The 15,575-nt window shown below is 49.7% G+C and overlaps 1 protein-coding gene across 1 annotated transcript; it reads left to right on the top strand.

The window, feature by feature from the left end:
* Positions 1 to 5,213: 5,213 nt before the first annotated feature.
* On the top strand, positions 5,214 to 6,137 carry LOC138297087 (trace amine-associated receptor 1-like). The gene has a single exon (XM_069236588.1). It carries the CDS (start codon positions 5,214 to 5,216, stop codon positions 6,135 to 6,137), a length of 924 nt encoding a protein of 307 aa, XP_069092689.1.
* Positions 6,138 to 15,575: the final 9,438 nt, after the last annotated feature.

The raw sequence follows: 15,575 nt of genomic DNA, 5'->3' as shown, positions 1-15,575 counted from the left end.
TCCAGACCAACAGGTGAGTATATCATGGGTACGTTGGATGCGACATGGCTGCATGTAGATGTATGTATGTGCTGGAAGTGTGTAATTTGGGGGCGTTTGGTAGCATTCCATGTGTATGCAGAGGTAGGGGTCATGTGTGTGCTTCATGTGGGTCATATGTAGCATGTATGCCATCTGTGTGACAGAATAGATTATTGAGTTCATGGTGTCCTTCTGTCTGTGTTCCCTCTGCAGGTCAGAAAGAGTTGTGGCGTCCCATCGCCGAGGAAGTACGGACCCTGGGGGTCCATAGCCGGCAGAGCACCCACTGCAGGAAACGGTGGGAGGACCTGAGACGCTGGTCCTGGAAGACTGAGGAGGCCCATCTGGGGATGGCCTCCCAATGAGGGAGGGGTGCCTATCGGAGCCTGACCCCCCTAATAGCCCACATACTGGCAGTGGTCAATCCTGAGTTGGATGGGCACTTGAGGGCAGCACAGCAGCCACAAGGGTGTGAGTGCAGATGTGTGGTTTTCATTTTTTGTGTCCTGGCATGATGCTTGGTTCAAGGTTCTAGTCAGTGGGTGCCCCAATATGTCACTTTAGCTTTTCCAGTGTGGTCTACTTAGTTATGTAGGGTGGTATGTATATTTGGTATTGGTAAGTAGTTAGCATACCCTGGCAGACAGGGCTTAGTGAGTCCCAGTAGCTGTGCAGACTGTGGTGTTTGGGTCCTGCTGGTGTACCCAGGTAGTGGTTTGTCATTCTGGTCCATACTGCACAGTGATAGTCCCAGTGAGTGATTGTGATGTGTGTGCCATATCTGTTGTTCTTGCTGTGATTGACCCTGTGCTTCCTTTCTTTCTTCCCACCCTCTCTCCTTTTCTCATGTTGTCCTTGTGGGCATTAGCATCATCTGACGAAGGAGCAGGGGCACCAGCGAGTGGAGGAGCTGCAATCCAAGGTAACCAGGAGGTGGAGAGCACAGATGCCGAGGGGACCAGTGGGTTGGAAGGCGAGGTGAGCAGCACGGGGGAGACAGGAGCCACGACTAAAGACTCAGATTCCTCCTCTGATGGAAGCTGCCTTGTGGAGACAGACCCCTCTAGGACCACCCTAGCTACATCATCTTCTGCCACCCCCCTCACCAGCCTCGTCCTCCCAGTAGCCCCCCACCCAGTTGCCCATGCCCGCTCACCCAGGAGGGTGGGCATCTCCTTTGCCCCAGGTACCTCAGGCCCTGACCCCACCAGCCCTGCTGCCCTCAGTCATGAGGCTATTGACCCCTGCGATCCATCTCTGTAAGGCAGTCAACCATAGTGAATGCCATCCAGGGGCTGGCATCCCAGATACAGCAATGCAGTGCCTTCCTGGAGGGCATTCAGGGTGGCTTGGCTGATCCACAGAGATCGTACCAGGCTCTGGCCTCCTCTCTGCCAGTGTCCTGGTTCTTCCGTTCCCCCCTCCAACTACCTGTTCCAGTCCCAAAGCCCTCTCCCCGACCCATTCTACGCACAAAATCTGACAAGCATGCACCTAAATCAACAGACAGGACTCGCACAGACAAACACAGGCAGCACACTTCAGTCCACATGCACACATACAGCTAACACACACATGCACATACTTCAACAGCAAATGCATCCACTGTCTCCCCGTCCTCCTCCCCCTCACAGTCACCTCAACACCCACAGCTGCATGCACTGCATCATCAGTCCCAGATCCTGCCTCCTGTATAGCCTTGCCCACCACCATCACAACCTCAAGCAGCACATCCACCTCACTTGCAGAAACCAAAACAACATACATACACATGTCCTGTTTTTCCTCTCCCACCCTGTCCCCCCCTCCAATTACACATAAACCCTCCCACCCAGACAACCAACAGCCATCCACCTCACACATGCACACTGTACATGCACCTGCAGCCAAGTCCAGCACACCTACTCCTCCTACAACCACTCCCTCTACCTCCACTTCCAATCCTCCTACCACAACCCGACCCCTTGGACCTAAGAAGCTTTTCCTTTCCTGCCTTGACCTCTTCCCTTACCCCTGCCTCCCTGTCCTGCCCATAAGAGGAAGATCCCACCCCCCAACCCAGTACCTCCACCTCCCATTCGACTCCTGTCCACCAAGTCTTCACCTGTCACTAAGGGGCACAAAAGTGGCACTCTGGACCCCAAGCCCACTCCTCTGCCCCTTAGCGGAAGCCTAAAGGCCTACCCCCTCCAAAACCCAAGCCCAAGGACCCCCCCTCTCTAAAAGAAACCCCCCAATCCCCACACACCCCGCCCCCTGAGGTGCCTACCTATTTTCAACATGATGCCCCTGCCCAGTGGAGTGACTGGTCTGTCAGGAGTCAAGTTGGGCCTTGGACATTGCCCTGTGGCTTATAGCTAACACTGGACTGGCCAATGGCCCTTTGTATATAGTTGCCTCAGCAAAATAAAGAGGTTGGACCTATGGTATGTGTCCTGGCTTACTTTACTTCTGGCTTATGTTGGCTTATGTTGGTGTAGGATTTCCTGCAGATTGTTCTCGGTGTGTGGTGTGTGTGTATGGTGTGTGTTGTGCATGTGTGTGTGTCTCTCTCCCCTCCCTCCCTTGTGTGCTAGGCAGCTGTACTCACCGCCGTCATCTTCATCAGTGTTGGTGCTCCTAGACTTCTATTGTGTGGTACAGCATCGGCTGGACTTCCAGCCACAGACTCCTCTGTGTCCCTGGAGGTGAATGTCTCCTTTTATATGATGTGTTTCTGCCAGGCTTTTGGTGGTGGTGGTCCGCCCCGGAAATCCCGGTGGTCTGCCATGTCATAATATGGTGGGCAAGTCATTGTCTTCAGCCTGCCTGGATGGTACATTGGCTGTCTATGAGAGAGATCACTGCCATGGTCATAATTTGGTGATCTTCACCACCAGCCTGGCGACGATACTACCACCATCGCCGGCGTGGCGGCCAGCTGACCACCAATGTCATAATGAGGGCCAAAATATTTCCCAGTGCTCCCACAGTAAACCCATTTGCTTTGAACTGTGATCATTGACCAATGTTGTAGCTAAAACAAATGGATGAAGTGCTATGAAGACAAATCATAAACTGTGTGTGAAATACTTCCCTCACACATAAGTTGTCAGCAGAAAATGGGGATTTTCGCAGACAATTTTCCCTGTTAAGTCATCTTCTAGTAATGCAATGTTGTGCTCAGTATATTGTGAAACATGCATCAGTTGACAATAGGTCTGCACAATTTCTCAGATGTGTATAACAGATCACTACCAAACATAGGTTAATAGATAAATCTGCATGTAACAAGCCCTCTGTCCTCTAAACGTTACATGGATAATGCTCAGGCAGATTTAGGAACTGGCTTTAATATAGAGATAGTGACTACCATGGTAGCAGCTGATCAGAGGTTGACTGTCACGGGTAGTGGTGTTGGGTAATGATTTTGCTAAATCTGTGTGCTTCTTTTGACTGATCTACTGGATTTTCCTCTCACTATCACTACTTCTTTCCTATCATAATTTTTTTTCGGTGGCAGTGTTTTAGGATTGAGTGAGTTATTTTTGGGTGAAAGATCGCAATTAGATCCACTCATATCTTTCAGCTATCAATCCAGATCTATGGCCTGGGGAATCCCACAGCGTTCAGCATTTCCTCCCTTCGTTTTGATCTCCTTTGTCATCCCCTGGTAGAACTTCCTTCTCATTTGAACTCGGTTAAATGGGTAGATCCTCTCCAATTGGCTCTTGAGGCTGAGCAGTTCTCGATAGCTTTCATTTTTTAAAAATATAATCCTTTAATAACTGAAATTTCAAATTCTGATGAGCCAAACTGTAGGGACCTGAAATTGTAGTCTAATTTTTAGGAACTTCCTCCACTCCACTTGATTGGGTCAGAAACTTGGCCATGGTCACTGAGTATAATCTTTCTATGACACATCACGCGGTATCAGGGTATTACATTTTCTTGATACTGAAGATGAGTTCTGATGGGGGTTTCCTATTAATTCACTTTTTATCAGAGTAAAATGGCAATCAAAGCCTTTATCGAATCGTGCCTTGACATTGGAAGCTCACTTTATCCTGGCCTACCGTAAAAGCATATTAAGAAACTTCAATATGTGTAAAACTCTGCTGCTTGAATCCTTCTTCACTTACAGAAATGTCATGTAGTCTCCCCTTAGCTTCTCCAGTTATACTGGTGGACAGTTCTGAAGTAAATTAATTTTAAATCTGTATGCTTCAAACACCAGGTGTTCTATAACAAACAACTATCATTGGCAGGAAATATGTCATATATATTTCCTACGAATTTTTAAGCTCAAAAGAACACTTGATGGCTAAGGTTCCCCATTTCAGTCTAAAGAAATGGAATGGTAGAGAGGAGGTGCCATGGAATTATAGGGACTTCCTTTACACATCTGGAGAAAGTCTTGGTACCTGAAGTGGTGCTGAATCGAGTATTGTTGATAGAAGTGGTAGCTTGATGTCCTGTCAACAGCAGAAAGATCGGAATTACTAAACTGCACCAATGCTAAAATGTGAAAAGTACCTTCGTTTGTATTGATTCAATAGGTCCTATCTTGTTGCAAGCGTATGCTGACGGAGGTATGTTGCTACTTCTCAAAAAAATGTCCAGTGTTTGTCACTGGGGAAATTGGTATCGAAATGAGTAGTCTCCAAAACAGCACTGCACATCATTTGCACATTTAATAAGGACATAATTTTCCTATTTCGAAGTGTTTGCTGGATGGTTTAGTCAAAAACAGCCATCTTCTCTGGAAAACATGACCTGTGTGAAATAATTGAAATAATGCATTTGCAGAATATAGACGCGCAGGTTGAGTAAGAATTTCAAGTGAATCCAACAGACAAGACTAGACACTAAAAGTAGTTACAAAATGAACCAGGAATGAACGTCACAGCATTCTCCACTCAGTTCAGTAAACGTGCAAAACCTGGCATGATAGAAACTGATTCTGTTAAACACCGTTTGTATATAGCTAGCAGGGTAAGACTTCATAGTGCATTTGAAAGCATTCAAAATTGATTTAAAATACAAAGAGATTGTCTTGTTTATTCCCACAGGCATGCAGGAGACAGAATCACGTGGACTGACTATATTCCTAAACAGAATCAGAGGGGATGCCTGAAGCAGCTGAATTGTGTTATGCATCAGTAAATGGCTCCTGTTTTAGGGATAACAGGTCCCACAGGGCAAAAGTCCTTATGTACTTTCTGATGACAATAACAATTTTGTTCACGTTATTTGGTAACCTACTCATCATTGTCTCGATAGTGCACTTCAAGCAGCTCCACAATCCAACAAATTATCTTGTTCTTTGCTTGGCCAACGTGGACATCCTCCTAGGTGCCTTTGTCATGCCCTGCAGCATGATGAGGTCTGTGGAGACCTGCTGGTACTTTGGGGATTTGTTTTGCAAAATTCACAGCAGCACCGATGTGATGCTGAGCACAGCCTCCATCCTGCATATTTTCTGCATCTCCATTGACCGCTACCATGCTATCTGCCACCCTTTAACGTACAGAGTCAAAATCAATAAAAACGTTGTACTGGGGTTGACACTGGTGACTTGGTGGACCTCAGCATCACTTGCCTTTGGAATGATCTTTCTAGAACTGAACATTATTGGGATAGAAGAGCTCTACTATCAGTCTGTATACTGTGTTGGTGGCTGCACACTCTTTCTTAACAGAGGTGCGGCTTTTGGCTCATCTCTACTGTCCTTCTACATCCCTGGGATCATTATGATAGGTGTTTATGGAAAAATATTTACTGTAGCTAAAAGACAAGCCAAATCTATGAACTGCTGTCAGACAGGAGACTATAATGCAAGCCAAATAGTGCAGAAAAGAGAGCGGAAAGCTGCAAAGACATTAGGAATAGTAATGGGAGGTTTTCTCGTGTGTTGGTTCCCGTTTTTCTCATGTAACATTCTAGACCCTATACTAGGCTATAGCACACCCACAGTTTTAGTAGATGCTTTGGTGTGGTTTGGGTATCTGAACTCCGCTTTAAATCCTATACTCTATGCTTATTTCTACACCTGGTTTAGAAATGCTCTAAAGGTGATAGTGTCTGGCAAAATATTTCATCCTAACTCATCGATGATTACACTGTACCAAGACTGATAATCTAATGCTTAGCTATAGTGACTTTTGTACTACATCATAGAGGTTCAGGAACTGTAAAACAGGGGGAAGACCAATCCAGAGAATTAATGTCTTTCTAACTACTTAATACATTATTTATATTTCTTAGCCATTTTTTAAGATTTGCAATTGACAGTGCTATAAAACATTTTAACATTCATTCTATTTCCCTCTCTCCTTTGATGAAAATGATTATTTGTGTCATGGATTGGACTAAGGGCAAAGTTTATTACTAAACACATTTACTGTCATATGTTCGGCAGAGGTTTAGCCGGCAGTTCTCCATAGATGGGAAGTATGTATTAAGTAAGTGAAATGTATTGTATGATTAACTAAAATCTTCACAATTACATCACAACACATAGAAGATTTTTCAGTACGTCGCGTGAAAAGAAAGCAAATAATGAACTAGACCTTCCAAAATGAAATATCAAGATCGAATCAAACTTTAGTGCAAATGCAGTTCACAAAAAGTGCATGGTGTAATTCAAGAGTCCGGGTGGGATGTTGGGTTCTTCCCGTGCCAGTCATTTAAAGCATTTGATGCAATCATTACACCTTTTTTCATATTTGAAAGCGACAATGCGCGACAAATAATACATTCAAAGTAAAAACATTTCATTATAGCAGCATATTCATAAAAGTGATAGAGGAACATTTCTGAGAATATAGGTGGTTATACTGGCAATATAAATTGGTAATGTAAACAGGAATGTCGAATCATTAAATCAACGACAAGTTCTCACTAGAGGTTAACACCAATATACAGTTCAACAAACAGAGGTCCTGATTTATACTTTTTGGTGCAAAACTTCACCAACGCAGTTTTGCACCAAAATGTTTAGCTCCAGCTTGCACCATTTCCGAGCACCAGACGGGCACCATATTAATGGAATGGTGCAAAACGGTGCAAAGGGTAGGCTAGCATACAAAAAGAATGACGTTAGCCGGGTGGGGCTGGCAGTATGGAAGAAGGGGGTTTTGCACCCAAAAATTAGGTTAGACAGGTTAGAGTAAAAAAAAAAATGACTCTGACCATCCTAGCGTCATTTTCTGATGCTAAACCATCCATACCACATGACTCCTGTCTTAGAAAAGACAGGAGTCATGCCCACCACCCCAGTGGCCGGCACAGGGGACCAGGGTCCCCTAGGCATGGCCATTGCACCCAGTGCAATGTAGGGGGTCCCACTTCATTGCCCCCAATGGCACTTTAAAAAAATAAAAATACTTACCTGTACTTACCTGTACTTACCTGTACTTACCTGTACTTACCTGTACTTACCTGGGGTGGGGTCTCCCATCCTCCACTGTCCCTCTGGTGTGGGTGGGGATGCCCCTGGGACCTGGGGAGGGCACCTGTGGGCTTATTCCATGGTATTGCACCATTAAAATAGGCCCACAGGTCCTCTAATACCTGCCCTGACCCTGGCATTAAATAATGGTGCAAGCTTTGCGCCATTATCTGACCCCTCCTTCCCCTGTGCCTGATTTTAGCATGGGGGATAAATATGGCACTAAGGCCATAGAGTAATATTCAGCACGGGAATGCCCACTTTGCATTTCATTGACGCAAAGTAGGTTTCCACGTCCCAAAAATGACTTTAACTCCAAAGTATAAATAGTTTTGCACTGAATTTGCATTAAAAAAATGATGCAAATTTGAAGCAAAACAAGTATAAGTGCCCCAGAATGTGTTAGTGGCAGATGTTTAGTTTAATTTCTATGTTTTTATATAGCTCGTAGCTAACCGACCAGACCTCCCAACACTTTTTTGCAACAACCTCTATGGCTTTGTTGTAACCATATAGAATCTGCTGTGACATTAAAAAACATAAGTTTTTAAACGTTTCGTAAAACATTCTTCCGACTGCTGATTTCTAAGGGAGAGAAGAAGGGTATTACGCAGATTAAGCACCAAATGAGCAAAGGAGAGGCCACCGTTTCTTGCATTCTTGACCCTAGGCACCACAGAGTTTAAAAGTGCCTGAATGGAGGGTTCTCCTGGGAACATATAAGATGAGCAGGTTTTGAATGCTAGGACGGTCTTTTCCATAAAAGGGCCCAATGCGGGATGCACAAGTCCTTAAAATATATTCTTATCCGAAAGAGACTTTCTAACTGCAGATTCCTTACATTTCCTGGCGTCAGCAGGGGTCCGGAACTTTTGCAGTGCAATACCCTTGTTCACACTGTCGGGTGGCGTCATTTGGATCTGTGTGGCGTCTTTGGCGTCATTGGACTTATTTGTGACATCACGGTCACCTATAAAGGCACCACCCAGGTGCACGTAAGTCAGTTGTTTTATTTCTGCGACAGTTAGGGTAGATCCGGAATCAATCTAACTTCTCTCTTTTTTTTCATCAGGCCTTTTTTGACCTGTTTGTTAAAGATTTTTTCAAGTCTGTGTAGAATGTCATCTAGGAAGGCAGGGTTCAGGCCATGCAATGCCAGCCACCGTGCCATGTCAGTGATGGACCCCCCATAAGGTATGTCTCTGGTATCTGGACTGTGACCACGACTCAAAGTTGTGTTCCCACTGCTGGGCCATGTCTCCAAAAGCTTTGAGGGAGCGGTCCCTGAAGCTCATGGCGGCCCAGCAGTCAATGTCAGTTGGCACGACTCTTCAGACATCACGGTCCCAGTAGTGGAGGAGGTCACTGGACTGCTCCAGCAGCCCCAAGTCCTCTTTATCTCATTCGAGATCCTCCAGGCACTTGAGGAAGAGGCATAGGAAGAAGAAGCAGTCCAAGTGGACTTCGACTTCACCTCGCCTGACGGTCCACGAGTGAGTCGGAAATTTCAACGTTCCGAGCACGGTTCCAGGGAGCCAATGCCAGGGCCAACTTCGAGCCTACCACCCCCTTTTCGGGAGCCGAAGTGACCCCTTCTCAACTAAAGGAGTTTTTCGAAGCCATGCATCTTGTATTTGAGCAGGCTTCTCCCACTGGTGCTCCTTTGGGCCCCACCGGGGTTGGCAGAGGCCCCATCAGCCTTGGCATCAATGGGGTCAATTGTCCGGTGTCATTCCCGATGTCGACACTCCCTGCACCACTGGCGCCAAGCGATGGTGCAAGCCCCATCCTCATACCTGATAATCTGGAGCCGGCATTGTACAACACCGATTACGGCGCCAACAGGGGCCAGATCATTGCCTAATTCTTATTATGATTAACCAGGCATTGGTGAGGAATGGGAGGGGTTTCAGGACCCTCTTAAGTATGTATTGGAGCAAATGGACTGGTATGAGGAGTAAGGAGTGGCCAGTGCACTGAACACCTCTCCAGATACTGGTATGCTTTCACCTCCTACCATGGCCACAGAGGAGGAAGCATCTTATGCTATGGTGGTGCGTAGGGCAGCTGAGGTCTTGGACCTAGATTTTCCTACGGTGCCAGTCAGGACTAACCTCCTGACTGAGATGCTTCAGCCGGGGATTACCACGTTGGAATCGATGTTACCCTTTAAGAAAGTCCTCACTGATATCCTGTTGGGATACGGTGGGGCAGGTGCTGCCTCAGATCCCAGAGGACATGCAGGACACTCTCTCACGAGCAGTCAAAGATGGGAGAGATGCAACCAAGTTTACAATTAGGTATGGTTTGGACACAACTGACTCGCTGGGTAGAGCGATTTTGTTGATGGTGGCCCTTCGTTGCTACGCCTGGCTTCGTACATCTGGCTTTTCAGGGAATTTCCAGGCAACCCTTATGGACATGCCCTTCGATGAGTCCTGCCTTTTTGGTAAAAAAGCAGACTCTGAGCTGGAAGGTTTCAAGGATTCTTGACCTATGGCCAGGTCCTTGATCCTCTCGGCGACCCCTCGCCAACAGTCTGCTTTTTGCCCCTTTTGAGGCTTCAGAAGGGGCGGAGTACCACACCATCCACAGACCATCCACCGTCCTCCGTCAAGTCAACATTCTGTGCAGGGTCGAGGTCAAGGTACCTTCAGAACCAGAGAGTCTGGACAGAAGTCATCTACCACCCAACCCCCTTCCTCCACAGCACCCAAGTCCTCCTAGTGTGATTCTGCAAGACCACACCGGTCCAGTTGGAGGGAGGATTCATTTTCATCTCCCTCACTGGCAGTCCATAACATCGGACAAATGGGTCTTTTAGATCATACAGATGAGCTGTTCCCTCCCCTTCTATTCTTTTCCTCCCTCTATGACTCCATTAAAAGAACGGCCAATCGAGAATCACTTAGGCCCTCATTACGACCTCAGCCCGCCAAGATCGGACCGCCGGACGGCCACCAATGCAGCCGCACCCCCGACGCGGCCATTTGGAGATCCCCGCTGGGCCGGCGGGTGGAAACCTAGTTTCCGCCCGCCGGCCCAGCGGGGATCTCGGACGCAACACAGGAGCCGGCTCCAAATGGAGCCAGCGGTGTTGCGGCCGTGCGACCGGTGCAGTTGCACCCGTCACGCTTTTCACTGTCTGCGTAAGCTGCACGGGGCCCTGTCAGGGGGCCCCTGCACTGCCCATGCCATGCCATTGGGCCCCGCGACTCCCCGTACCGCCAGCCTTTTCCTGGCGGTTTGGCTGGCGGTAGGGGGACTCGTAATCCCCAGGGCAGCGCTGCTAGCCGCAGTCGTAATGACCTGGGAAGCATCGCCAGCCTGTTGGAGGTGCTTCCGTCATTACAGCCCTGGCGGTATTGTACCGCCAGGGTTGTAATGACCCCCTTAGTCTTCCTCCGTGAGAAAGTTACGGCTCTCTTGACTAAGGGAGCCAAAGAAAGTGTCCTGATGTCAGAAGTAGGCAGTGGTTGTTATTCCCGCTACTTTCTGATTCCCAAAAAGAACAAGGGTCTTCACCCTATTCTAGATTTGCGGGACGTCAATCTCTTCCTCAAAAAGGAGAAATTCAAGATGCTATTTTGCAGGCAGGTCGCTCCCCGTTCCGCCTTCCACCCCACCTCCTTTCCCGTTTCCTTTTTGCCTTTTTTCCCCACTGCTGCATCCCCTGCGGCACCTCCCGTCTCCCCCCTTCTTCTCACCGCTTCTTTTGTCAATTTCCCCGCCGCTGCATCCCCTGCGGCCCCTCCCCCCTCCTTCTCACCGCTTCTTTTGTCAATTTCCCCACCGCTGCATCCCCTGCGGCCCCTCCCGCCTCCTTCTCACCACTTCTTTTGTCAATTTCCCCGCCGCTGCGTCCCCTGCGGCCCCTCCCGGCTCCCGCCTCCTTCTCACCGCTTCTTTTGTCAATTTCCCCGCTGCTGCATCCCCTGCGGCACCTCCCGCCTCCCCCCTCCTCCTTCTCACCGCTTCTTTTGTCAATTTCCCCACCGCTGCATCCCCTGCGGCCCCTCCAGCCTCCCCCTCCTTCTAACTGCTTCTTTTGTCAATTTCCCCGCCGCTGCGTCCCCTGCGGCCCCTCCCGCCTCCCCCTCCTCCTTCTCACCGCTTCTTTTGTCAATTTCCCCTCCGCTGCGTCCCCTGCGGCCCCACCCCCCAGCCCTCTCAATCGACAGGCCCTCCCGCCTCCCGCCTCCCAGCTGCCACTCCCACCCTCCCCTCCTCTTATGGCAGCCAAGGCGCGGCCTCGCAGCGGGCACGCCGCTGGCGCGCCGAAGGCAAGCCCATGTGCGCCCGTCCGCGCCTGGACCGTGGCCAGCGCCAGAACCCCTGGCCCTCTCAGACACACCTACTCCCCCCTCACCCTCCACTCTTTCAACCCAGGCCCCCGCCAAACATGCACCACATCTAGCCCCACACACACTCATGGCCCCTTCACCTGCCACACCTGCCACTTCTCCTGCTCGTCATCCCTCACACCACACACCAACCATAGCGACCCCACCTTCAACAAACACAACACCCCCAACACAAGACTCACCCACCCTGCCCCCACCAACCAACCCCGCAGCACACCAGCCCACAACCAGAACATACTCCACAACAACACCCTCATGCACCACACCAACGCCACCCACCACAACCACCTTGATTGCCTGCTCCTCAACATCCGCTCCCTTCACAAACATGCCATAGAACTCTGGGACCTCATCACATCACACTCACCTGACATCACCTTCCTCACGGAAACCTGGACCAACCCCTCCTCAGAACCCGACATAGCCATAGCCACCCCCAAGGGATACAAACTCCAATACAAAGACCGCCTCAACAGGCCAGGCGGTGGCATCGCCATCCTACACAGAGACACCATCAAAGTCACCGCCAGCTCCCAAGACACTATCGACAACACTGAACACATCCACATTAACAACAACCCCACCCTCAGAGGTACACTAATCTACAGACCACCCCGACCACGCCCCGCCTTCTGCGACACCATCGCCGACAGCATCAGCTTGCACGCCCTCACCTCCACAGACAACATCATCCTCGGTAATTTCAACTTTCACTTAGAAAACCCACAAGACCACAACACTACCTCCCTCATAGACAACCTCACCAACCTCGGACTCAAACAACTGGTCACCGCACCCACCCACTCAGCAGGACACACGCTCAACGCAATTTTCACCTCAAGCCAACACATAGCCTACACCCACACTACCGAACTCCTCTGGACTGACCACCGCTGCATCCACTTCTCCTTCACCAAACGCCCCTCACACTACCATCAACACACCACACCCTACCGCATGTGGGACAAGATCCCCACTGAACAACTAAACTCCCAACAGGCCCATAACCCCCCCCACACCAACGACCCCAACACAGGAGCACACAACCTCTCCAAATGGATCACTACCTGTGCAGACACACTAGCCCCCCTCAGAAAACACATCACCACCTGCAACATCAAGAACGCCCCATGGTTCACCCCTGAACTCCAAGACTCCAAGCGCAAATGCCGCCAAGCTGAGAAAATATGGAGACTAGAACCTTCCACAACCAACTTCTCCACCCTCAAAACCACCATTCGCACCCATCACCAACTCATACGCACCGCCAAAAGAGATCACTACAAGACGCACCTTGACAACAACTCTCAAAACAGCAAAGAACTCTTCACCATCATCAATGAACTTGCCAAACCCAAAGCCAGCAACATAGACCCCACACACACACAGCCCTTATGTGACGCCCTTTCCAACCACTTCCTCCACAAAATTCTGGACATCCACAACAGCTTCATACCACACACACCCACCACACATACCCCTCACTCACCCATCCCAACCCCCACTCAGGACCCCCCCACCACACTCTCCACATGGACCCCCACCACACACGAAGAAACTGAAAAAACCATGAACTCTATCCACTCCGGTTCCCCCTCCGACCCCTGTCCACACCTCATCTACAACAAAGCTAGCCCTACCATCGCCCCCATACTCTACTTTTGACTCCGCCACCTACCCAGACCCCTGGAAGCACACGCAAATCACCGCCCTCCTAAAAAAAAAAAACAAGCCGACCCAGAGATCCTCTCCAACTACCGCCCCATCTCCCTCTTCCCCGCCAAGGTTGCAGAGAAATTAGTCAACACCCGCCTATCCCACTTCCTCGAAGCAAACAACACTCTTGACCCCTCATAATCTGGCTTCCGCAACAACCACAGCACAGAAACTGCCCTCATTGCATGCACTGACGATATCAGGACCAAAGTCGACAAAGGAGAGACCGTCGCACTCATCCTTCTAGACCTCTCCGCAGCCTTTGACACCGTTTGCCACCACACACTCCGCACACGCCTCCACAACATAGGAATTTGCCACAAAGCCTTAGACTGGCTCACCTCCTTCCTCACCGACCGGACCCAGAGAGTCTGCCTTCCGCCCTTCCACTCCAACACTACCAAGATCACCTGCCATAGTGATGCGGGTGGGGTCTCCCTTACCCGCAACCCCACTACCGCCAAAACCAACCTACATGCTGCTCTCCTCGACACCGCCAACTTGATGACCACTAACCACCTCAAGCTCAACTCAAACAAAACCGAGATCATCATCTTCGGCCCTAACAAAACCACATGGGATGACTCCTGGTGGCCCACCGCCCTAGGCCCCGCACCTACCCCTGCAACCCACGCACGCAACCTCAGCATCATCCTCGACCCCTCCCTCTCCATGACACAGCAAATCAATGCTCTAACCTCCTCCTGCTTCCACACACTCCACACTCTAAAAAAATCCTTCAAATGGATTCCCCCAGAAACCAGAAAGACAGTCACCCACGCACTCATCAGCAGCAGACTGGGCTACAGTAACGCCCTCTACGCCGGCTCCACACTCAAACTCAAACGCAAACTCCAGAGAATCCAGAACACAGCCGCACGCCTCGTCCTTGGCCTCCCCCGCCACAAACGAATCTCACCACACCTCAAATCCCTTCACTGGCTCCCCATAGACAAGAGAATCACATTCAAGATCCTCATCCACGCACACAAATCCCTCCACAACACCGGCCCAACCTACCTCAATGAAAGAGTGAACTTCCACACTCCCACACGCAACCTCCGATCAGCCGACCTCGCCCTAGCCACAGTCCCCCGCATCCAACGCACCACCACAGGAGGCAGGTCTTTTTCCTACCTCGCCCCCAAAACCTGGAACTCCCTCCCCACCGACCTTCGCAAAACCAAAGACATACTGGTCTTCAGAAAGAACCTCAAGACATGGTTGTTCGATCAGTGACCCTCCCTGCCCCCTCTCCCTGTTTCCCCTCCCCAGCGCCTTGAGACCCTCACAGGTGAGTAGCGCGCTCTACACATTTTTTGATTGATTGATTGATTGGCTTATGTCTTGTCTGCTCTTGACCAAGGAGACTGGATGGTAGCGTTGGACTTTCAGGATGCATATTTTCACATCCCCATCCTGCATGCCCACAGGCACTGCTTGCGATTCAAGGTAGGCCACAAGAACTTTCAGTTTACTGTGCTCCCCTTCAGTACCACCAGTGTCCCTTGAGTGTTTACCAAAGTGATGGCGGTCATAGCAGCTCATCTGCGCAGGTTAGGGGTTTCAGTCTTCCCCTACCTCGATGACTGGCTGTTGAAGGCTGCTTCGCCACAGGCTGTTGTCACCCACCTTCAGACAACGGCGAACCTCTTGCATTTGCTGGGGTTCACTATAAACATACTGAAATTACACCTGATTCCCTCTCAGATGCTCCCTTTCATCGGAGCTGTTCTGGAAACAGTACAATTTTGTGCTTATCTTCCCCGCTGAGACAGACTGTGAGGCTGTTGGGCCTCATGGCCTCCTGCATCTTGTTAGTCAAGAATGCCAGATGGCATATGAGGATTCTGCAGTGGGGCTTGAAGTTCCAGTGGGCAGAGCATCAGGGGAATCTCACCGACACAGTTCAGATCTTGGAGGGAACTGCAAAAGATCTGAAGTGGTGGTTAGTGAACTATGATTGGGTCAGAGGCAGACTCCTCTCCCTTCCCCAACCAGATCTCACAGTTGTGACAGATGCGTCAGTTCTGGGATGGGAC

This window comes from Pleurodeles waltl, chromosome 5 (assembly GCF_031143425.1).
Source record: "Pleurodeles waltl isolate 20211129_DDA chromosome 5, aPleWal1.hap1.20221129, whole genome shotgun sequence".
In the NCBI taxonomy this organism is placed as follows: domain Eukaryota; kingdom Metazoa; phylum Chordata; class Amphibia; order Caudata; family Salamandridae; genus Pleurodeles; species Pleurodeles waltl.
The sequence above is the reverse complement of the archived record's forward strand: the minus strand, read 5'-3'. Positions and strand labels throughout refer to the sequence as shown.